Source organism: Musa acuminata, chromosome BXJ2-10 (genome assembly GCF_036884655.1).
Source record: "Musa acuminata AAA Group cultivar baxijiao chromosome BXJ2-10, Cavendish_Baxijiao_AAA, whole genome shotgun sequence".
In the NCBI taxonomy this organism is placed as follows: domain Eukaryota; kingdom Viridiplantae; phylum Streptophyta; class Magnoliopsida; order Zingiberales; family Musaceae; genus Musa; species Musa acuminata.
Window position 1 is genome coordinate 35763757 of NC_088347.1, and position 19235 is coordinate 35782991.

The 19235-nt window shown below is 44.0% G+C and overlaps 5 protein-coding genes across 7 annotated transcripts; 4 read left to right on the top strand and 1 right to left on the bottom strand.

Moving 5' to 3' along the window:
- Positions 1-75: 75 nt before the first annotated feature.
- On the bottom strand, positions 76-1758 carry LOC103969970 (UDP-glycosyltransferase 73C4). The gene has a single exon (XM_009383602.3). It carries the CDS (start codon positions 1576-1578, stop codon positions 109-111), a length of 1470 nt encoding a protein of 489 aa, XP_009381877.2. The 5' UTR covers positions 1579-1758; the 3' UTR covers positions 76-108.
- A 4324-nt stretch (positions 1759-6082) lies between these two features.
- Positions 6083-7582, top strand: LOC103969971 (UDP-glycosyltransferase 73C6-like). The gene has a single exon (XM_009383603.3). It carries the CDS (start codon positions 6083-6085, stop codon positions 7580-7582), a length of 1500 nt encoding a protein of 499 aa, XP_009381878.2.
- A 477-nt stretch (positions 7583-8059) lies between these two features.
- LOC135625442 (3-ketoacyl-CoA synthase 11-like) lies at positions 8060-10724 on the top strand. Of its 3 annotated transcripts, none has more exons than XM_065130263.1 (2): positions 8060-8226; positions 8841-10724. In XM_065130263.1, the coding sequence occupies exon 2, from the start codon at positions 8974-8976 to the stop codon at positions 10510-10512; it is 1539 nt and encodes a 512-aa protein (XP_064986335.1). In that variant the 5' UTR covers positions 8060-8226; positions 8841-8973; the 3' UTR covers positions 10513-10724. The 3 variants fall into 3 exon arrangements, with proteins under 3 accessions (XP_064986335.1, XP_064986336.1, XP_064986337.1); XM_065130264.1 differs by having other exon boundaries at positions 8069-8226; positions 8914-10724; XM_065130265.1 differs by lacking the exon at positions 8060-8226 and adding an exon at positions 8234-8696.
- Positions 10725-12013: 1289 nt separating this feature from the next.
- Positions 12014-15100, top strand: LOC135625813 (receptor-like protein EIX1). Its single transcript, XM_065130899.1, has one exon. The coding sequence runs from the start codon at positions 12014-12016 to the stop codon at positions 15098-15100; it is 3087 nt and encodes a 1028-aa protein (XP_064986971.1).
- Positions 15101-16075: 975 nt separating this feature from the next.
- Positions 16076-16885, top strand: LOC135625444 (uncharacterized). Its single transcript, XM_065130266.1, has one exon. It carries the CDS (start codon positions 16351-16353, stop codon positions 16741-16743), a length of 393 nt encoding a protein of 130 aa, XP_064986338.1. The 5' UTR covers positions 16076-16350; the 3' UTR covers positions 16744-16885.
- Positions 16886-19235: the final 2350 nt, after the last annotated feature.

The following is a 19235-nucleotide window of genomic DNA, read 5'->3' on the forward strand; positions in this document are numbered from 1 at the left end:
ACATCTAAGATTTGAATATATATATATATATATATATATATATATATATATATCAGTATTTAAATATTAAAATACAATCATCATCTTTAATACATCTTATGAGCCACATCACATCGCACACCCATCAATACTACTTCCCTGGATTTGCTGAATCAACATGCCGATGTTGTCGTGAGAAGAACCGCCTCGTTCCGCCGCCCGCTTGGCGCTGTCCTTCAACTCCCTCGATCTCTTCCTCCTCGCTTCCCCCTCCTCCCCTCCTCCCATCAGCTCCGACACAGCCTTCTCTACCTCCTCCCTTTTCACCAGCACGTCACTGTTCTCTACTCCCACAGCCACCCCGACTCTTAGCACTTGGACCACCAGTTTCTGGTTGAGGAACTGGTCTCCGAAGTTAGGCCATGTTACCATGGGCAGGCCGGCGGACATGCCTTCCAGTATCGAGTTCCACCCGCAGTGGGTGACGAACCCGCCGACGGCAGGGTGCGACAAGATCACCATCTGCGGCGCCCACCCCCTGATCACCAGTCCCCTTGACCTCACCATCTCCTCGAACTCCTCCGACAGCCACCGCTCCACCTCCGCCGCCTGCTTCCCGGGTCTGATCACCCATATGAAGGGCCTGCCCCAAGTCTCCAGGCCCATTCCTATCTCGATGATTTGCTGCAGCGTGGAGCTAACGAGGCTGCCAAAGCTCACATAGATCACAGAGCTCGGCTTCATCGAGTCAAGCCAGCGTATGCACTCGTTCCCATCGATGGCGGCCTTGTTTCCTCTTGCAGCCATGTGGGTGGCGTCGCCGCCGCAGAGGCGCAACAGGGGGCCGATGGTCCAGACTCTCTTTCCCATGGCCTTCTGATAGGATTCCACGTACGGAGCCTCTATGTCGTCGAAGGTGTTGACCACGACGCCGTCGGCCCTCGACTCCTCCTCCATCACCTCGCAGCGGAACCTCTGCAGCCTCGGCCCCATGAAGTTCCCCGGCGCTTGGGCCTTACTGATCTGGAGCCGATGGGGAAACCCGGGCAAGTCCAGCATCTGCGACTCATCAATTCCCTGCTCGTAGACGTTCTCCCGATGCAAGATGTAGCGAGCGAGGAGGGTGAAGCACCCGTAGCCATTAAAGACCAGCCGCGGGACGCCCAGCTCCCGCGCCATCTCCCCCGTCCACGTGTAGAAGGCGTCGGAGATGACGCAGCTCGGAGGCAGATGGTGCCGGCGTAGGTGCGACGTCAGCGGCTCCCGGAGCATAGCGCAAGCGCGCAAGAAGGTATCGAGGTGGTCGTGCGACGGCAGGGCGTCGGCGTTCTCCGTCCCTTCGGGCAGGCCGACTTCCGCGCACGGAAAGCAGAGCGCCACGAACTCGATGGGCAGCCGGGACTCCTCGGCGCGTTCGATGATGAGCTTGATCCGCAGAGCGTTGAGCCGGGTGGTGAGGAAGCTGACATGGGCGCCGCGGCCCGCGAGCACATGCGCCATGTCGACCATGGGGATGATGTGTCCCTGTTCCAGGAACGGCACCAGGACGAAGTGTGGCTTCGCACCATTTCCACCGTTCACGGCTGTTTGGTTCGTCATCTTTGCATGCAAAGGAATGGTTCCGCTTCAAAGAAAACAGAGAAGAAACGAAGGATAACACACGGCTCGAACTCGATCTTTCTATATAGTCTCACTCTCAACTCTTAGAATGTTTCTTTCCGACTGTGGATGACTTCATCCATGGAGGCCTCTTCTTCTATTTGCCAGTGAAATGTTCAAACAACCACCAAAAAAGAAGGTGCAAACGGTTGAAACCACCGGCAAAGTATGAGATAGTCTAACTAATAAATTATTTTTTTCACGACAGAGAGTACACCTTCGGTAAATCATCATCCGATACTTACGTTATGTCTCGAATGAAAGAAGAATCAGTCTCTATCCGTCTATCCATATGAGCAAGAATCAGACGATTCTAAGAAATATTTTATCTTTTTACGATCGTATATAAAAATTTATTTTCAACATAATATAAGAGGACTTAGCTTTTTCTACCATTCGTATTTGTACTTATACACATCGGGTTACTAACTTGAGCATAAGAAATAATATGTAAGGAAATTTCTCTCGATCTCGCTTTTTTTGTGTAAGTGACACATTTAGAGCTCAACGTTTTTACCTTAAAGATATCTCGGATAACCCTGTGCATATAAATCTAGACTACATCGGGCTAACGAGGACAGTAACGACTTCTTCTCTCAACACATCGTATAATTTTTTATTTTCATCTTTCATGTTGTTCTAGTTTGCCCGATATTTTCTTCAATAAAATGATGATTTATCACATTATATTTTAGTGTTATTATTTTATTTTATTAAACTTTCATTTTATTGTTTTAGAAAGATACTATTAATTGTCTGTAGCCAATTTAAATTTTGTTCTTTTTTCAGGAACGAATGATAAATGACGTGCTTTAATTTCGTGCGAGGACCGAGCAACACCATGGCCAATAAATTAGGGTTACAACGATAACACGAACGGGAAGTGTCTTCTCGTGGAACGATAAGGGTTTCAGACGAGACGACCGTCGGCAGGATCCGACAAGATCTGTTTCTTTCTTTTCGATGTGATGATGCTGTGAACTGAAGAATATATTAGACACTCATGAAATGTTGACCATGTCACGTAGCTTATATAATTGCATGTCACATATACATACATATATATCAAGGAGATTAGTCTACGGACAGGCATTGTCATCATCCACTGGGATTAGCATGATGACAAGATGAGATTGGAACATGTCAAATTTGGTGTTCTTCCGAGAATGGGTCAACCATTATGAGAAGGAGAGTTACTTCGATGAGCAAAAGCTAAGGACGACAAGAGCCTTATTAGATATAGACACCACCATAAGTTTCGGTAGCTTGCAAATCACGTGTTTGACGAGTTCTCCAAACATCAAATTTCATCAAATTAAGTGAGATTGAGAAATTGGAAGTGAGTGCAACTAATAATAATTTTTAGTTTTCAGTGGTGTTTTTCCTTCTTAATAATTGGATGACGATTGAATATGCTAGTGAAGAATAGATTTAATCTCAACAACAACAACAACAACAACAACAACAAGCTACCGCTTTAAATAAAACGATCGATAGAAAATATTAGTATTTAATGAAAAATTACAAAATTGATTCTCCTTTATAAAAATATATTGTACGTGTAGATGGTAAGAAGGGTGCACAGATTTATCCTTTCGGAGCACGTGAGCAAGTCGAGGTGCAGGCATCAAGCCCTCTATTGGTGCGGCTCATAGGCTCGTAAGAAATTGTTCACTTTGGACGATGGACATACCCGCACAGTTTTATCTTTTTAAAATATGTGAACTCCAAAAAGCCCTATCATCGCACCAACTTCCACATCTCATTAGCTCCACATGTCCACCAAATGGTCTGTTAAATTAATAAGACATGTGACTCCACTCGTAACTCCAATACTTTGATTAACCCTCTACAGGTAATGCTTGATGATCCTATACTGCTACCGTAGGGATTAAACACTCCCTTTCTCCAAGTCATTATAGGAAACCATTATAAAAGATTTCAGGTGCATTATCTCTCTCTCTCTCTTTGATGGTTAATAGTATCCTCAAACTTTCAAATCTCCTTATCCTAGATTAAGAATTACACACTCCTGACTTTTTTTTGTAGAACATTTTGATGTGATGATTGAATTTTGACATCAAGATTAGTGATAAGTTCGAACGTTAGGCCAAGGTTAGCTCTAAATACTTCAACACGAATATACTTTAACACCTATGTGTTTTTGATATGCCTTTAATATCTATATTTAATTAAAAAATTAGTAGTTATATCTATATTTAATTAAAAAACACCTATGTGTTTTTGATATGCCTTTACGAATTATATTTTAAATTAGAGGACTTGAGATAACGTAACTAAAGATCTAAGTACTCTTAACTTAACTAAACTTATAATTTTTTACATATCTTAATGGCGACAAAAGATTCATCTTAAATAATTAAAATTTATGCCTTTGCTATTGTTATAGACCAAACGATTTAAGATAATTAATCTTGAAAGATTATATAATTGTTATAGATGAGGTGCCATCTAATGACCCTTTCAAAAGAGAAAAGGTAAAGATGGTCAGTAATATTAGAGAAAGAGAATATTATAATTAATTTATCAACAAAATTTTTCTTCTATATATATATATATATATATATATATATATATATATATAAGAGAAATTAAGATGACTGTGAATTCCCTATATCAGATGGAGGAATTGTCGAAAGTATATATTTTTTTGAGTAATAAAGGTTCCTCTTGTCCTTATTTATCTTCTTTTGTTGAATAGAACAGAAGCATGATAAAGAATAAAAACAAGAAAAATCTTCAATCATTGGAAAACATGACTTCGCTAGATATGACTTAGTATGCCATACTACATTGTCTCATGGATTGCATGTTATGTTATTCTTTAGAAACACCTTCATCCGGATAATAATAGAGTAATGAGAATCCAATTTGGATGGCTTCTCTTTGGAGATTTGTGGTTGTCGGCATTCGTTTTCCATTATGAGACGATCGGGCTTAGTCTACAGAAGCAAAAGCAAATGGAGGTCGCAGTTGGGAGCTGCTTCCGCAACGCTGCAACCTACCAAGAACACGTCCATCCATTTGGGAACCATAACTCCCTTTGGATTAAGCAGAACTTTTCCTAATGGATTCCTTATCTGCCCGAGATTGAGAGAAAATTTATTTTTTTACATTAATAAGAATTGAAATTTTTGTATGATATATACCACCGTAATTTAATAAACTTTAATTATTAGATTGAATTGGTGTCCAAAATAATATATATTGATTTTAGTCGGTTTGATTTTGAAAAGGTAAGAAATCGAGATTAAAAAAGAAACTTAGATGTTGATTGAAGCTAAAGATAAAAATCATAAACGAGCGTAGAAGATATTCATATGTGAGAGAAATCGAGATTAAAAATAGGACTAATAAACGGTCTCATAGATAATTGAAAAGATGTATTGAATTCGGCCCATTATTTAATAAGAAGCTTACTATTAATAATTTTCTAGAAATATCATAAAAATATAATTTTACTATTTACATCTCATCGATCGTCAATCTTACTCTTTTGTTTCCCATAATCCTTTAACATCGCTTGTTGTCGCTTCATCGCTTGATCGATTAATGATAGAAATGAACTCTCGAAGAGCATAAAAGTAAAAAATATAACAAATGATGGTATTTGCCTAGCACTGATTCTTTTATTATTTGAAGGAAAATAATAACCTAAAAAGTTCTTGAAAATCCGAGTAGAACCGAAGTAATTGAAAAAAAATAAAAATAAATTTGGTGGGAGAGTAAAAAGTTATCTAATTTTAGAGATGATTTGATGCAATGATGGAACCTAAGTGTTCTTGGTTTGGCTCTCACAATATGAGTGAAGGAGTAGAAGAAGAGGCGTTCTTATCGTCGCTCACGCTCTGACCTCGTTTGTCACTCGTCAGGAAGGAAATTAGAGAAATTAAAAATTCTTAAGATATTATTTTAAATAGTAAAAAAAGGATTATAAATAGAAATTTTTTTTAATAAATTTATTTTTAGGTTAAATTAAGATTGAATTCGATGTATATTAATCTTCACTAGTGAGTGTAACACTACAGTTGACAGCTTGTCTTAAGTAAGATAAAGATGGAAATGGAAAGATGTAAGCAACTATGACGTGAATTTATTGGGAGATGTTCGATCCAGCATGTTAAATTCTAGAAGAATGATGAACTGAATCAACTGAAGGTGAAAGGTAGAGGAAGCCACGCTCACCCAATTCCCAAGAACAGATGATGATTTTGACGGCGGCGTTACCGCATGAATGATATCACATGCCTCGAAGAGGTCGCCAACAAGATGAATGCCGTGTTTGTCTTCGGTCTCGTCTTCTTCCGGTGTGGCCCGATGATAACTAGGCAGATGAACCGGCTGCTCCCTCGATATAGAGGCCACCGATGGATGATCATCTCGTACACAGACCTGACCTGACACAGTTCTTCATCGTTGGAAGATGACAGGCCAACTCGATTTTAATGGCTTTGGTGATGGGAAGCCGCACTTTGTACTGGTTCCGCTGATGGCGCAAGGCCACATGATCCCAATGGTCGACCTCGGCCTGCTGCTCGCCGATCGTGGAGTCACGGTCAGCCTCATCACCACGCCCTTCAATGCGTCGCGGATCATAACCACCATCGACCAAGCTCGGGAGGCCGGCCTTCCGATCCGATTCGTCGAGCTTCCGTTCCCCTTTGCGGAGGTTGGCTTGCCTGAGGGGCTCGAGAACATCGACGCTGCGACAAGCATGGAGCCCATGTCAGCCTTCTTCAGAGCGACCAGTCTCCTTCGGCGGCCACTGGAGCAGTATCTCCGAGAGCAGTCGCCCTATCCGAGCTGCATCATATCTGACCTCTGCCACCCATGGACGCTGGAGGTCGCCCGTAATCTCCAAGTTCCGCGCCTCACCTTCTTCAGCATCTGCTGCTTCACCCTGCTTTGCATCCACAACATCTGGTACTACAAGGTTTACGACGATATGCCCGACGAGCACGAGTCATTCGTGGTGCCGGGCTTGGCAGAGAGGATCGAGGTGACCAAGGCCCAAGCGCCGGGGTTCTTCGACATGCCTGGCTGGGAAAAGATGGCGGAAGAGGTTCGCGAGGCCGAGTTCGCAGCAGACGGCATAGTGGTGAACAGCTTCCGCGATCTGGAGCCGATCTATATCGAGAGCTACCAAAAGGCCATGCAGAAGAAGGTGTGGACCGTAGGACCATTCTCTCTCCGCAACAAATCTGTCGCCGCCATGGCTGCCAGGGGGAACAGAGCCTCCATTGACACCGAACAATGCCTGAGCTGGCTTGACTCGAAGAAGCCGATGTCGGTGGTTTACGTCAGTTTCGGCAGCCTCACGAAGATGAACTCATCCCAGCTGATGGAGATCAGCCTGGGACTGGAGGCATCGAACCACCCGTTCGTTCTGGTGATCAAGAAGAGCGAGACGAGTGAGAAGGTGGAGGAGTGGATGGCGGCAGGATTCGAGGAGAGGATCGGCTCGAGGGCTCTGGTGATCAGAGGGTGGTCACCGCAGGTGATGATCTTATCGCACCCATCGGTCGGGGGGTTCATGACGCACTGCGGCTGGAACTCGACGCTGGAGAGCATCACGGCGGGCGTGCCGATGATTACGTGGCCGCACTTCGCCGACCAGTTCCTCAACGAGAGGATGGTCGTCGACGTCCTCAGGATCGGGGTGTCGCTTGGGGTCAAGGAACCGACGTACTGGGGAACGGAGGCCGGCCACTCGGCCGTGTCCAGGGATGACGTCGAGAGGGCCGTGAGGAGTCTGATGGATGAGGGCGAGGAAGGCAGGGAGAGGAGGCTGAGGGCGAAGGAGCTCGGGGAGAAGGCTAACGAGGCAATGGAAGAAGGGGGTTCATCTCGTGCCAATATGACACATTTGATCGAACACTACACGCGCCACGCCATGGAAAGCATGGAATCAAACGGAGATTAGAGAGAGAGAGAGAGAGAGAGAGAGAGAGAGAGAGAACGCGCTTTAATGCCATCTTAAATTTGCAGTCATTGTCATTGCATTCAAATGATTAGACCTAAAATGAGATGACGTTGACTTAGTTCGTTAAATTTCCGGTCGTTGTCATTTCATTCAAATGATGAAACCCATGACGTTGACTTATTATTATTCTTATTTTGATTTATGGAGAATTATCATAGACTAAATGATGTTTTGATTTATGCTAGTTTGAGCTGCATGCAACTAAATATAGACTAATAATAAATTATGTTGAAAAGATTTATTCATTTAATTATATTATGATTACAAGAAATTAATTTAGGGGGTTTCGAACAAGGGAAGTCGCCGACCACACAGATGCCACGTGCTTTGAGCATGGGGACTGCTGGACCCGAAGCGTCGTTCCTCAACACACACGTTGACGCTCCCCTCGCCATTCAATTCATCCCGTCGACGCTCGTCAAGGAGAAGTCTTTATATGGCCCCCCTCTTCCTGACCTTTTCCGCTCCTCGTCCCATCGCCCGCGTCCCCTTCCTCCCTCTTCCCGAAAAACCAAGCGAGCGCTTGGGTCGGAGACGGGATCGGCTTCTTCTCTCCCCATTCGCCAGCGGAGCCCGCATTCCAGGTCCCTCCTTCGAAGATCTCTTTGTTTGCGAAATCGCTTCTTGATTCACTTGGTGTTTGATCTCTGTTTGATGCTTGGGTGCTGGCTGCATTGGGGTCGTTCGCTTGTTCTTGGCCTTTCCAAGAAACGTGACTTTGATTTCCTGGATGCTTCGTCGCCGAGTCCAGATCTATTGTCACATGATTTGCTGCGACGCTATTGTGGATTCTGTGTCTCGAGCTGTGTTCTTTTCGATTTTATGGGCAAAATATCACCTTTCCGCGCATGTTTCCTTGGTGCCCCCATTTTATCCTTGTTCAAGATCCATTCTTTCCCCTAATTATTCTGCAAGACGAGCAATTTTTTTTGGTCAAGATCCGATCTTTCACTCAGGTGTTCTTGGTGGTGTTGATTGTTTTGTTCAAAATCGTTTCTTTTTCCTGATAGTGGATGATTCGGTTTGCCAGAAGAACAAAAGAAAGAAACACGAGGTTTGGAATACCATTCTATGCTTAATGTTTTACCTTCATCAACTTCGTGTTGGAGAGGAGACGAAGAGAAAGGAATCGTCGCTTTTGTTCTTCTTCTTGTGATATATGAATGTTCTAATCTTGTTTCTCTTCTGCATTGTGCAGGTCTCCGCTTTTCGATTTCAATCATCAATTTCTTGATCGAATCCCTCATTCCTGTTTCCCCTGTTGATCTCAGGCCGAAAGATCCCGCCTTTCTACCTCCAAGCGGCAGTTTACTCTTATTTCGATCTCGATCATGGCCGAGGCCGAACAAAGACCCAATGCCCCTTTGCTCCAATCATCGTCCTCCCGTCTCCCTGATTTCAAGCAATCCGTGAAGCTTAAGTATGTCAAGCTCGGTTATCACTACCTGATCAGCCATGGGATGTTCCTGTTCTTCTCGCCCCTCATCGCCGTCGTCGTCGCCCAGCTCTCCACCTTGTCCGTCAAGGACCTCCACGACCTCTGGGACCATCTACGCTTCAATCTCATCTCCGTGATCTTGTGCTCCGCGCTTCTCGTCTTCCTCTTCACCGTCTACTTCCTCAGGCGCCCCCGCCCGGTTTATCTGGTCAACTTCGCATGCTATAAGCCCGAAGAAGCCCGGAAATGCACGAGGCAAGTCTTCATGAACAGGTCCACGCTTACAGGCTCGTTCACGGAAGAGAACCTCGCGTTCCAGCGTAAGATCCTCGAGAGGTCTGGTCTTGGCGAATCCACCTACCTCCCTGAGGCTGTCATCAACATCCCTCCCAACCCCTGCATGGCCGAGGCCCGGAAGGAAGCCAGAACCGTCATGTTTGGAGCCATCGATGAGCTTTTGGCGAAGACGAATGTGAAGCCCAAGGACATCGGCATACTCATCGTGAACTGCAGCCTGTTCAATCCCACGCCTTCTCTTTCCGCCATGGTTGTCAATCACTACAAGCTTCGTGGAAACATCGTCAGCTACAATCTCGGCGGAATGGGGTGCAGCGCAGGCCTTCTCTCCATTAATCTCGCCAAGGATCTCCTCCAAGTCTATCCCAACTCATATGCATTGGTCATCAGCATGGAGAACATCACCTTGAACTGGTACTTCGGCAACAACCGATCCATGCTCGTCTCCAACTGCTTGTTCCGCATGGGGGGCGCCGCAATCCTCCTCTCCAACAAGAGATCCGACCGCAGGCGATCAAAGTACCAACTGGTGCATAGTGTTCGAACCCACAAGGGAGCCGACGACAAGTGCTTCAGTTGTGTCACCCAAGAAGAGGACGAGATTGGCAAGATCGGCGTCTCCCTCTCGAAAGATCTCATGGCAGTCGCAGGTGATGCCCTGAAGACCAACATCACCACTCTCGGCCCGCTAGTCCTGCCCATGTCCGAGCAACTCATCTTCTTCGCGACGTTGGTGGCCAAGAAGTTGTTCAAGATGAAGGTCAGGCCTTACATTCCGGATTTCAAGTTGGCATTCGAGCACTTCTGCATCCATGCGGGAGGAAGGGCGGTGTTGGACGAGATAGAGAAGAACCTGCAGCTCTCGGAGTGGCACATGGAGCCATCGAGGATGACACTCTACAGGTTCGGGAACACCTCGAGCAGCTCTCTGTGGTATGAATTGGCGTACTCGGAGGGGAAGGGAAGGATAAAGAAGAAGGACAGGATCTGGCAAATAGCATTCGGGTCGGGGTTCAAATGCAACAGTGCTGTGTGGAAGGCTCTCAAGACTATCAATCCTGCCAAGGAGAAGAACCCATGGATGGATGAGATTAATGACTTCCCGGTTGTGGTTCCCAAGGTGTCAGCACTCTGAATGATACACGATCTTTGTTCGCGAGGTAGTAGTGTGTCCGATTCAGAGTTGAGAGAAGGTGGTGCATCATCTTCTGTGTAAGCGAAGGATTTGGTCACTAGAGTTGAGAGAAGACATGCACCCAAAAAAATGTCAGACTAGTAGGAGGGTCAGTAGCACTGCTTTTTCCTATTGATTTCGTTATTAATGCAATCCTTTGGGTTTTCTTATCAGTTTCCTCGTTAAGTAGCTAATGCGTCTTGTTGATTGGTGCCTTTCTTTTTGTTGGTTATGATCATCCATTAGTGATTGCCTACTTCTCTTGATGCCCTCTTCCATTGGCTTGTCTTGTAAGTATCAGTATCAATGTTTGACATCAACACGTATCAATCAATATACTAATATACTGTATGTCGATACATTATTACTTAATATTTTATACACACTAGTATAAAATATATAGTACAAATCCTTCTTCTTTCTTTGCATCTTCCTCTTCCTCCACCTATGACTTCGCAATCTCTTCTTGTTTATCTCGATACATTGATTAGTATCGATTACGATTCGAACAGAATCATAGTCGAAGCTATTCGGTATATTGTGCGTCGATATATATCAATGTGTCGTGTGTCGATACATCAGTATAATTCGATACGTATTGGTTTGGCTTGAGATCAATGCTATATGAGTACATTAAATGATATACGCATCAATATCAATCCAAAATTTTAAAAAATTAATAATTATAAATTGATATATCATCCTTAGTTAGATTGGTAAACACCAATCGATGCGTATGGTATGTATTTATATAACACACCATTAAATTGGTGTTCTATGATATAACATCTGTGATGTAACAGATTCGTTCAATCCACAATCAATTTTAATGGTATCCTGAAGAGACATTCCTTTTCACGTCTGTTGGATGGGACACAAACCAAAGCTATGTCACCTCGAGGTCCCATAAGTAATGTTTTTGCAGAAGCACCATTCGAATGGTACGCTGAAGAGAAGAGAAAAGAGAGTAAAATGCTGGAATCTTATGGGGTTAATCCCATATAGTCTGGACTACATGAGTACAAGCAATATATGAATCGAAGAATCGTCAAAGATTGCTTAGAATCATAATACAGAGACCGGAAGAAGTTTCAAAGCCTTTGAGAACACTCTTAAGGTTCCTTTCTGGGAAGCATGAAGCAAGCTGCTGTTGCAGGTTACCTGCAAATGAATCTTTCCTGTTCTTAGGTTCTTCACAAATTGTGGCTTATCAGAGTTCACATATCTTTAATTACTTGCTAGTAAAGAAGGCTATCTGAAGCTGATCCTCTTCACACTTGTTCTCTATTCCTTTTAGATGATAATGCAAGCTGGAAGCAACTCTCCTGCTTTGACGTCATAGAAATAGATCTCAACGGAAGCCAAAACGCTTGCCTTGGGATGCAAGGAGGAGGAAGCCTTTAAATGCTTTGATCAGGCTTATCACTTGAAACATCCAGTTTTCATGGCTGCCGCTAGTGCGATGCGTGTTTCAGGTGGCTCTTTTGGCTACTGCTTGCTCATGGTTTGCTTGCTTCATGCAGATTTCTGGGTCGGCAGATGTGCTTCTGACGGGGAGTGTTCAGCTGAAGAGCTTCGAGCCCTTCTCCAGTTCAAATCAGGTCTCATCGACCCCGACAACCTTCTCTCGACATGGCGAGGTCGTCACTGCTGCCAGTGGAGAGGCTTGAGCTGCGACAACCTTACTGACTCTGTTACTAGCATCGATCTCCACAATCCATACCCAGATGTTGTTGATCCTCCAAGAGATGAGGTCTGGAACTTGAGTGGGAGATTGGATGCCTCCTTGCTCCGGCTCGAGTTCTTGAGTCGCTTGGATTTGAGCTACAACAACTTCGACGGCCTTCGGATACCGGACTTCTTGGGATCCTTGAAGAAACTGAGATACCTTAACCTGTCAAACGCAGGCTTTGCAGGTGCTGTTCCATCAAGCTTGGGGAATCTATCGGAGCTGCAGCACCTTGATCTTTCTTCACCTTTCCAACCATTGTTTGCTCATAGTTTGCAGTGGGCAACTGCTCTTACTTCGCTTCGGCACCTCGCAATGCCCGGCGTTGACCTTTCACGGGTAGGATCAGAATGGGTTGAGGTGCTCAGCGGACTCTCTTTTCTCTCTCACTTGGATTTGCGATCATGTGGTCTTTCAGGGATTGCCTACTCTCTTCCTTCTGTCGACTTTGCATCACTTTCTTTCGTTGATCTTTCATTAAACACCTTCAATTCTAAGGTTCCCAACTGGTTCAGGAATCTAAGCAGTCTGGTTCACCTGGACGTCAGTAGTGCCAGATTGCATGGCTTGATTCCTATTGAGCTCTCTGAGATTCCAAGCTTGAGATACTTGGACCTATCCATGAACGGTAATCTTACTGTCGATTGTTCCAAACTGCTAGCTGGGAGTTGGAGACGGATCGAAGTTCTTGACTTGGCATCCAATCAGGTCTATGGAAGACTTCCCGATTCCGTTGGGAACATCTCCTCTCTCGTGGAGCTCAACCTCTTCTCCAATAACATGGAAGGAGGCATCCCAAGCTCCATTGGCAAGCTCTGCAACTTGCAAGTGTTGTTCTTAGCCGGCAACAATCTGACCTTGGGATTGCCGGAGCATCTCGAGAAGTCTGATGGTTGCATCTCTCGATACCCTCTGCCTAAATTAAGGTACTTGAACTTAGCAGTCAATCAGCTATCAGGCGTTTTACCTGAATGGTTGGGTCAACTTCGAAATCTAGAATCCCTGGATCTTAGTTCCAACCTGATTCGAGGTCCAATTCCTTCCTCTCTAGGGAAACTCCCACTTCTTACAGATCTAAGTCTTGCGGGGAATCGATTGAATGGAAGTCTTCCACCTTCCATAGGACAGCTTACCAAATTGGCTAACTTGGATATCTCCTCAAACCTCCTCACGGGGACTGTAACACGCATGCATCTCTCAAAGTTGAGAGATCTGAAGCTCCTGGCGATGGGATTCAACTCTCTGGTCATCAACATGAGCTCTAGTTGGAATCCTCCATTTCAGCTTCGTAAACTAGTCTTGGGTTCATGTCAGTTGGGTCCCCAGTTCCCCTCTTGGCTCAAAAACCAGAGAGAACTCATGTACTTGGATCTCTCCAACTCTGGCATCTCTGGTCGGATACCCAACTGGTTCTGGGACTTGAGTTCCAACCTCTCTCTGCTGAACATCTCCTTCAATCAGATCGAAGGGCGCCTGCCGAGTCCACTAAACATCGATGCTTATGCTGATGTTGATATGAGATCGAACCTGCTGAGTGGCCCCTTACCAGTTCTATCTAACTTCGTCGAGCTACTTGACCTTTCCCAAAATCGATTCTTCGGTCCAATCCTACACGACTTTGCCCAGCTGCAACCTTCACTGATCTATTTGTCTCTATCCGGGAACAATCTGTCAGGAGAGATTCCTGCTTCGATCGGTCGGATTCAGGGCCTACTGGTCGTCGACCTTTCCGGGAACAATCTTACTGGTGACATCCCAACAAGCTTGGCGAATTGCTCTAACCTCAAGGCTCTTGTCCTCGAGCACAATTCTCTTACTGGAACCATTCCAGCAGCTTTGGGAAGCCTGCAGCAGCTTCAGTCGGTGCACCTCAACGACAACATGTTACATGGAGTCATCCCTTCATCCATGAAGACCATGTCCAGTCTCCAAACTCTTGACCTTGGGAATAATAGGTTGCAAGGTGCTATACCAGCATGGATCGGAGAAAGCTTCCCGGCTCTACGGATTCTTCGATTGAGAGGGAACAAGCTCTCAGGACGAATCCCAGACCAGTTCTCAAACTTGAGCTCCTTGCAAGTGTTGGATCTTGCAGGAAATGAGCTGAAAGGATCAATTCCTCGCAGCATTGGAGGCCTCAGAGCCATGGCTCGACCAAAGGCCTCTCTATACTTGTTCTACGGATTCTATAGAGGAAGTTATTACGAAGAAAGCTTGTCCATGGTGATGAACAACAGACCAATAATGTTCACAAAGACTCTCACACTGGTTACGAGCATCGATCTGTCAGATAATAATCTATCAGACGAAGTTCCCCAAGAGCTGATGACACTCTCAGGTTTGCTGGTTCTGAACCTCTCAAGAAACCAATTCACAGGAAAGGTCTTGGAGCGGATGGCCGACCTCCATGATCTGTTGTCCCTGGACTTGTCGAACAATCACTTCTACGGGAGCATTTCTTCTAGTTTGGCATCCATGAGCTTCTTGAGCTCTCTCAACTTGTCCAACAACAACTTCTCCGGCAGTATACCCCAGGGAGGGCAGCTTGGAACTTTTGGTGCATCGGCGTACTGGGGAAATCCGTATCTTTGCGGAAGACCGCTGAGTCCGTGTGATGTACGAACTGGCGTTCATGATGATGACGATGATGAGGTTGAGGAGGGTGCACTCGTAGACGGCTGGTTCTACTTGAGCGTCGGCTTGGGATTTGCGGTCGGTCTGTTGGGATTATTTGCAGTGATATCGATCAGGAGACCGTGGAGCATTGCCTATTTCAACTTTGTAGATCGCGTCATCGATAGCATTACAAAGGCTAATTGAGGGATTCGATCGAGTGAGGAATTAACCTCTCGTCTTGTATCATCACAGTGTTGTTTCTATGGAATGGGTTTCAGGATTCGATCCAAATTAAACCTGGGTGTCCGGTTTGGACTCGATTCGATACAATCCGATCTCGTCCTTGATTTGACCGAACCGGTCTAATGCAGGCGGACGTCGGCCTTACGGCTCCTGCATGCTGCCTATGGAAGGAAGCTTCGGGGTCCGGGCGAGAGCACATCACAGGTCGGTGTAGAGAGGAAGAACGCCCACTTGCGTACAAAACAGTGGCCAGCGTAGAGACAGAGCACAGACGCAGAGTCGCGTAGAAGAACGCCCCGATACAAACGCTTGACGGGCAGCAGCCTGGAAAACGTGTTTGTATACAGACGGCCAAAAATATCGCCGTCCGTCGACGTGTAGTAGAGAAGACGAAGAAGAACAAATGTGATGGAAATACGACTCTTGAAAGACGAAACTGCCCCTGCTTGTGGTTTCAAATTTCCGCCGTTGACATTGGCAGGCATCACCAAAGATTGATTCAAGATCTTACTGATTATTCCATGATGACCAAAGTTACATCTCGTATAAATGTATTGAGATTTACGCATGATCCTGATGGATCTAATTGCGATGCGTTGAATAATTTGGGATGGTTTGAGCATTGACTTGTTGACACGGCCTGCTTGACTTTCTTATCCTATGCACGATGACGTGGCGAGGCTTGATATTATCATGATCACAATCCACCATTGTAAATAATAGATTGGTCGAGGCTCTTCTCTCGAAAGGACTTGGGGCAATAATGTGTTTCTCACGACGGTACGCGCGTCATTCACCGGCGTGTGAATGGAGACACCGGTGGGATCCATGTGTCTAGATTGTGGGGCCAAATGTTACGTCCAGTAACGCGGCAGGTAGGGTTCTGGCAAAAGTATCTTTGCAAGGCAGTTCCAGCGATGCGGTGGGCATGCCGGTGGGTATAATGGTCTTTCTAGTTGTGGAAAAGAGCGCGAAGAAGGAAGAATAAAGGCGAAAAGGGCAAGGAAAAGAAAAGGACGTCGTTCGAAAAGGTCCGTTCACCAACCGCTCGATCAGTGCCACGTGTAATCTGCAACTTCTTTCTCTTCCTCCTCACCTGGCCTTATCCATCCCTTTCCCCCTTCCTTTAAAGCACACCTCCCTTCCTTCCCTCCTCATTTCACCGGAAACCTTCAACAAAGCAAGAAAGCGGGATCGTGAGAGAGCGAGAAATGGCTTCTGGTTTGGTCCTCACCTCGATCCGGCCGGCAGTGATCCGGGCGAGCACGGGCGACGGCCGCGGGGGGCGGTTGGCCCCCGCGAAGGCCGCCGGCGGAGGGGGCAACAGCTGGTGGGTCCCGCTGTTCGGGTGGTCGTCGGAGCCCGACTACATCGACGGCCCCGCGACGCTGGAGGCTTCCGGGAAACGGGCCGCGGCGGAGACGGAGGGGAAGAGCAGGCGGCCGGCGGGGCGGAGGTTCGTGGCGTTCACGGAGGAGAAGGCGAGGGAGCTGCGGATGCGGACCATGGAGACGGAGGCGTTCCACGACGTCATGTACCACTCCGCCATCGCCTCCCGCCTCGCCTCCGACCTCCCTCGCCGACCCCCCGCCACCAGGCTCTGAGCCCCAATCCGTTGATTTCAATCTGTCTCTAATATTTCGGCCCCCTTGTTTTCGTATATGGACATCAATCATTGTATCATATCAGCGACCGAATGAACAAAAATAATGTTTTCATTCGGGGTTATTTATCCCCCCAAAAACATTTGATTTCTTTGGTCTGACAATCGTCTGATGAGGATCGGACCGTCAGGAGTGCAGATCTACGACGGTAAGCTATTTACTCTCGAACAGCAAACACGTGCGAGAGAGCGTCGTCTAAACTTTGTTCCGGATCTGATATGTACATCAAAGTGATCGATTAGGCTATTACTGTTACTACGATATGTTAATGTTATCCAAAAGCGATGACGTTTTCGTTGTTATCCAAAAGCGATGATGTTCTCGTTCATGTCCGCATAATATGTCATTGTAACATTATAATTTTGGGCGGCAATCCTGTAAATGAGTTCTTGGAAGAAGATTATTTTTTTAGGGTTAATTATATATTATCCCTATAATTATTATCATAATATTTTGATTTTTAATTTTTAAAAATATATACTATGATAATATTATATATTATTAGTGATAAATCAAAGTAAAACAGAACATGTGTTTAATGGTAATATTTTAAATTTACATTTAAAATAATTTTTTTTAAAATGATCATTTTATCTTTTCGTTCGTTACCTCTTCCGACTAACCCAACCCATCGGCCATCCTCTTTATTGGAGCCCTCATCAAAATCTAATAGCGTATGATAATGATATTTGTTTAGAGCTAATGGTAAGCAACCCCATGCGTAATAGAAGGGGGTGGCCCCATGCGTGGCTAAGGGGGGTTAACCCTTACATGAGAGCTATAGGTGGAGAGAGAATCTCACATTAGACAAAAGGGAGATATTTTATAAGATAAAGGAAAAGTGCCGGTGACAACAAACCCTTATGCAAGACCTATGAGCAATTGTAGATTCAATGAAAAGAAAAAAGCAAAATAGTTTTTTCAACAGACAAGGGTACTATTTCAAAATTTTGAAAAGTAATTTTTTTTTCAAGAATTCAATATATATATATATATATATATATATATATATATGTTGTAATCTTTTTAGAAAATTTTTCCATCTTGGGTATTTTTCTATCATTACCCAATTTTATATTTTTTCAAACAAGATAACTAATTTTAAAAAATATCTAAGTTATTCATTAAAATATTTTTTTATATTTTTATTATTTTATAGTATTTTTAGCTTTTTACAATATGTTGCATACCATAACACAAATACTATAAATAAGCCAAATGAAATCAAAATACACTAAAAAATATTTTAATCATGCTATGATTTAAATAATTATTTATAATAGTTTAAGAACAATATCACCCAAATAAAAATAAAAAATGGGCTTGTTATGGTTTTTTTTTGTCACCACAATAAAAACATGGTAAGACGTAATCGAAAATATTATAAACAATTTAAATAGACATTTAAACTTAACTAAACCAACTACAAGCTTAAAATATTATATCATAATAGTATATGGGTAATGACAATCAAAGAGGCACAATATGATCTCACTTATAGTATTTTTTTTAATATTTTTTATAATATTTATGATAATTTAATAAAAATATTAGAAATTTTATTAGAAATACTATAAATGAGTCAAATGAAATTAACATAACAGTTTAAACTAGAAAAAAACCGAACAAAAATATTTTGATGAGAAAATTTTTAAGAGAGTATTTTAGATATTTTTTAATTAAGGATATTATTTGAAAAAATATAAAATATAAGTATTTTCTATGGAAACCGCTCAATCTTATTTGTAACTTTCCAACATTTGTTGTATGTCATTTGGTGCATTGTCGAGTGTAAATATATTGTATTAATTGAGGCATCGAAATAGCATTTTGCCGACGGAATTCAAAGAACCTAAATAGCAATTTCCACACAACCGTAGAAACGTTCAAGTGTTCGAGGCATTCTACAATCCCAACACAATAACATCTCCTATTTCTGCATCAGTATAACTCAAGACACCAATTCCACCCGCAATAGGGATTTAACATGTTGACAAGGAATTAAGAATCTCAAGCTATAAATATAAACCCTTAGACAATATCCAAATTTCTCTCCACTTTTCCACGTCGAGGAGTTCATTCAATTGGCTTTGGCAGTTCATCATCAATTTTCACCTTTTAATCTCTCTCTTCCGCGACGTGTTCATGGTGGACAATTCCTATGCTTGTCACAGTGCCCTACAACTCGTACTTGGAATCCGAAACGTACTAAATGCAACCAAGTTAATTTCTATATCATGTGACATGAAGTACAAGTAATGCATGTCTCCATCAAGCTTAGGCTGAAGGACTTATGTTGGGTGATCGATATCAATAAATAAGTTGGCAATTTGTCGTGCAAGAAAAGAATAAATGAGTGACAAAAAAAGAATCATCAAAGCCTAGAGAGGGTTTAAGAATAATAATAAAATGTTGTGTCATGAAAGTTGATG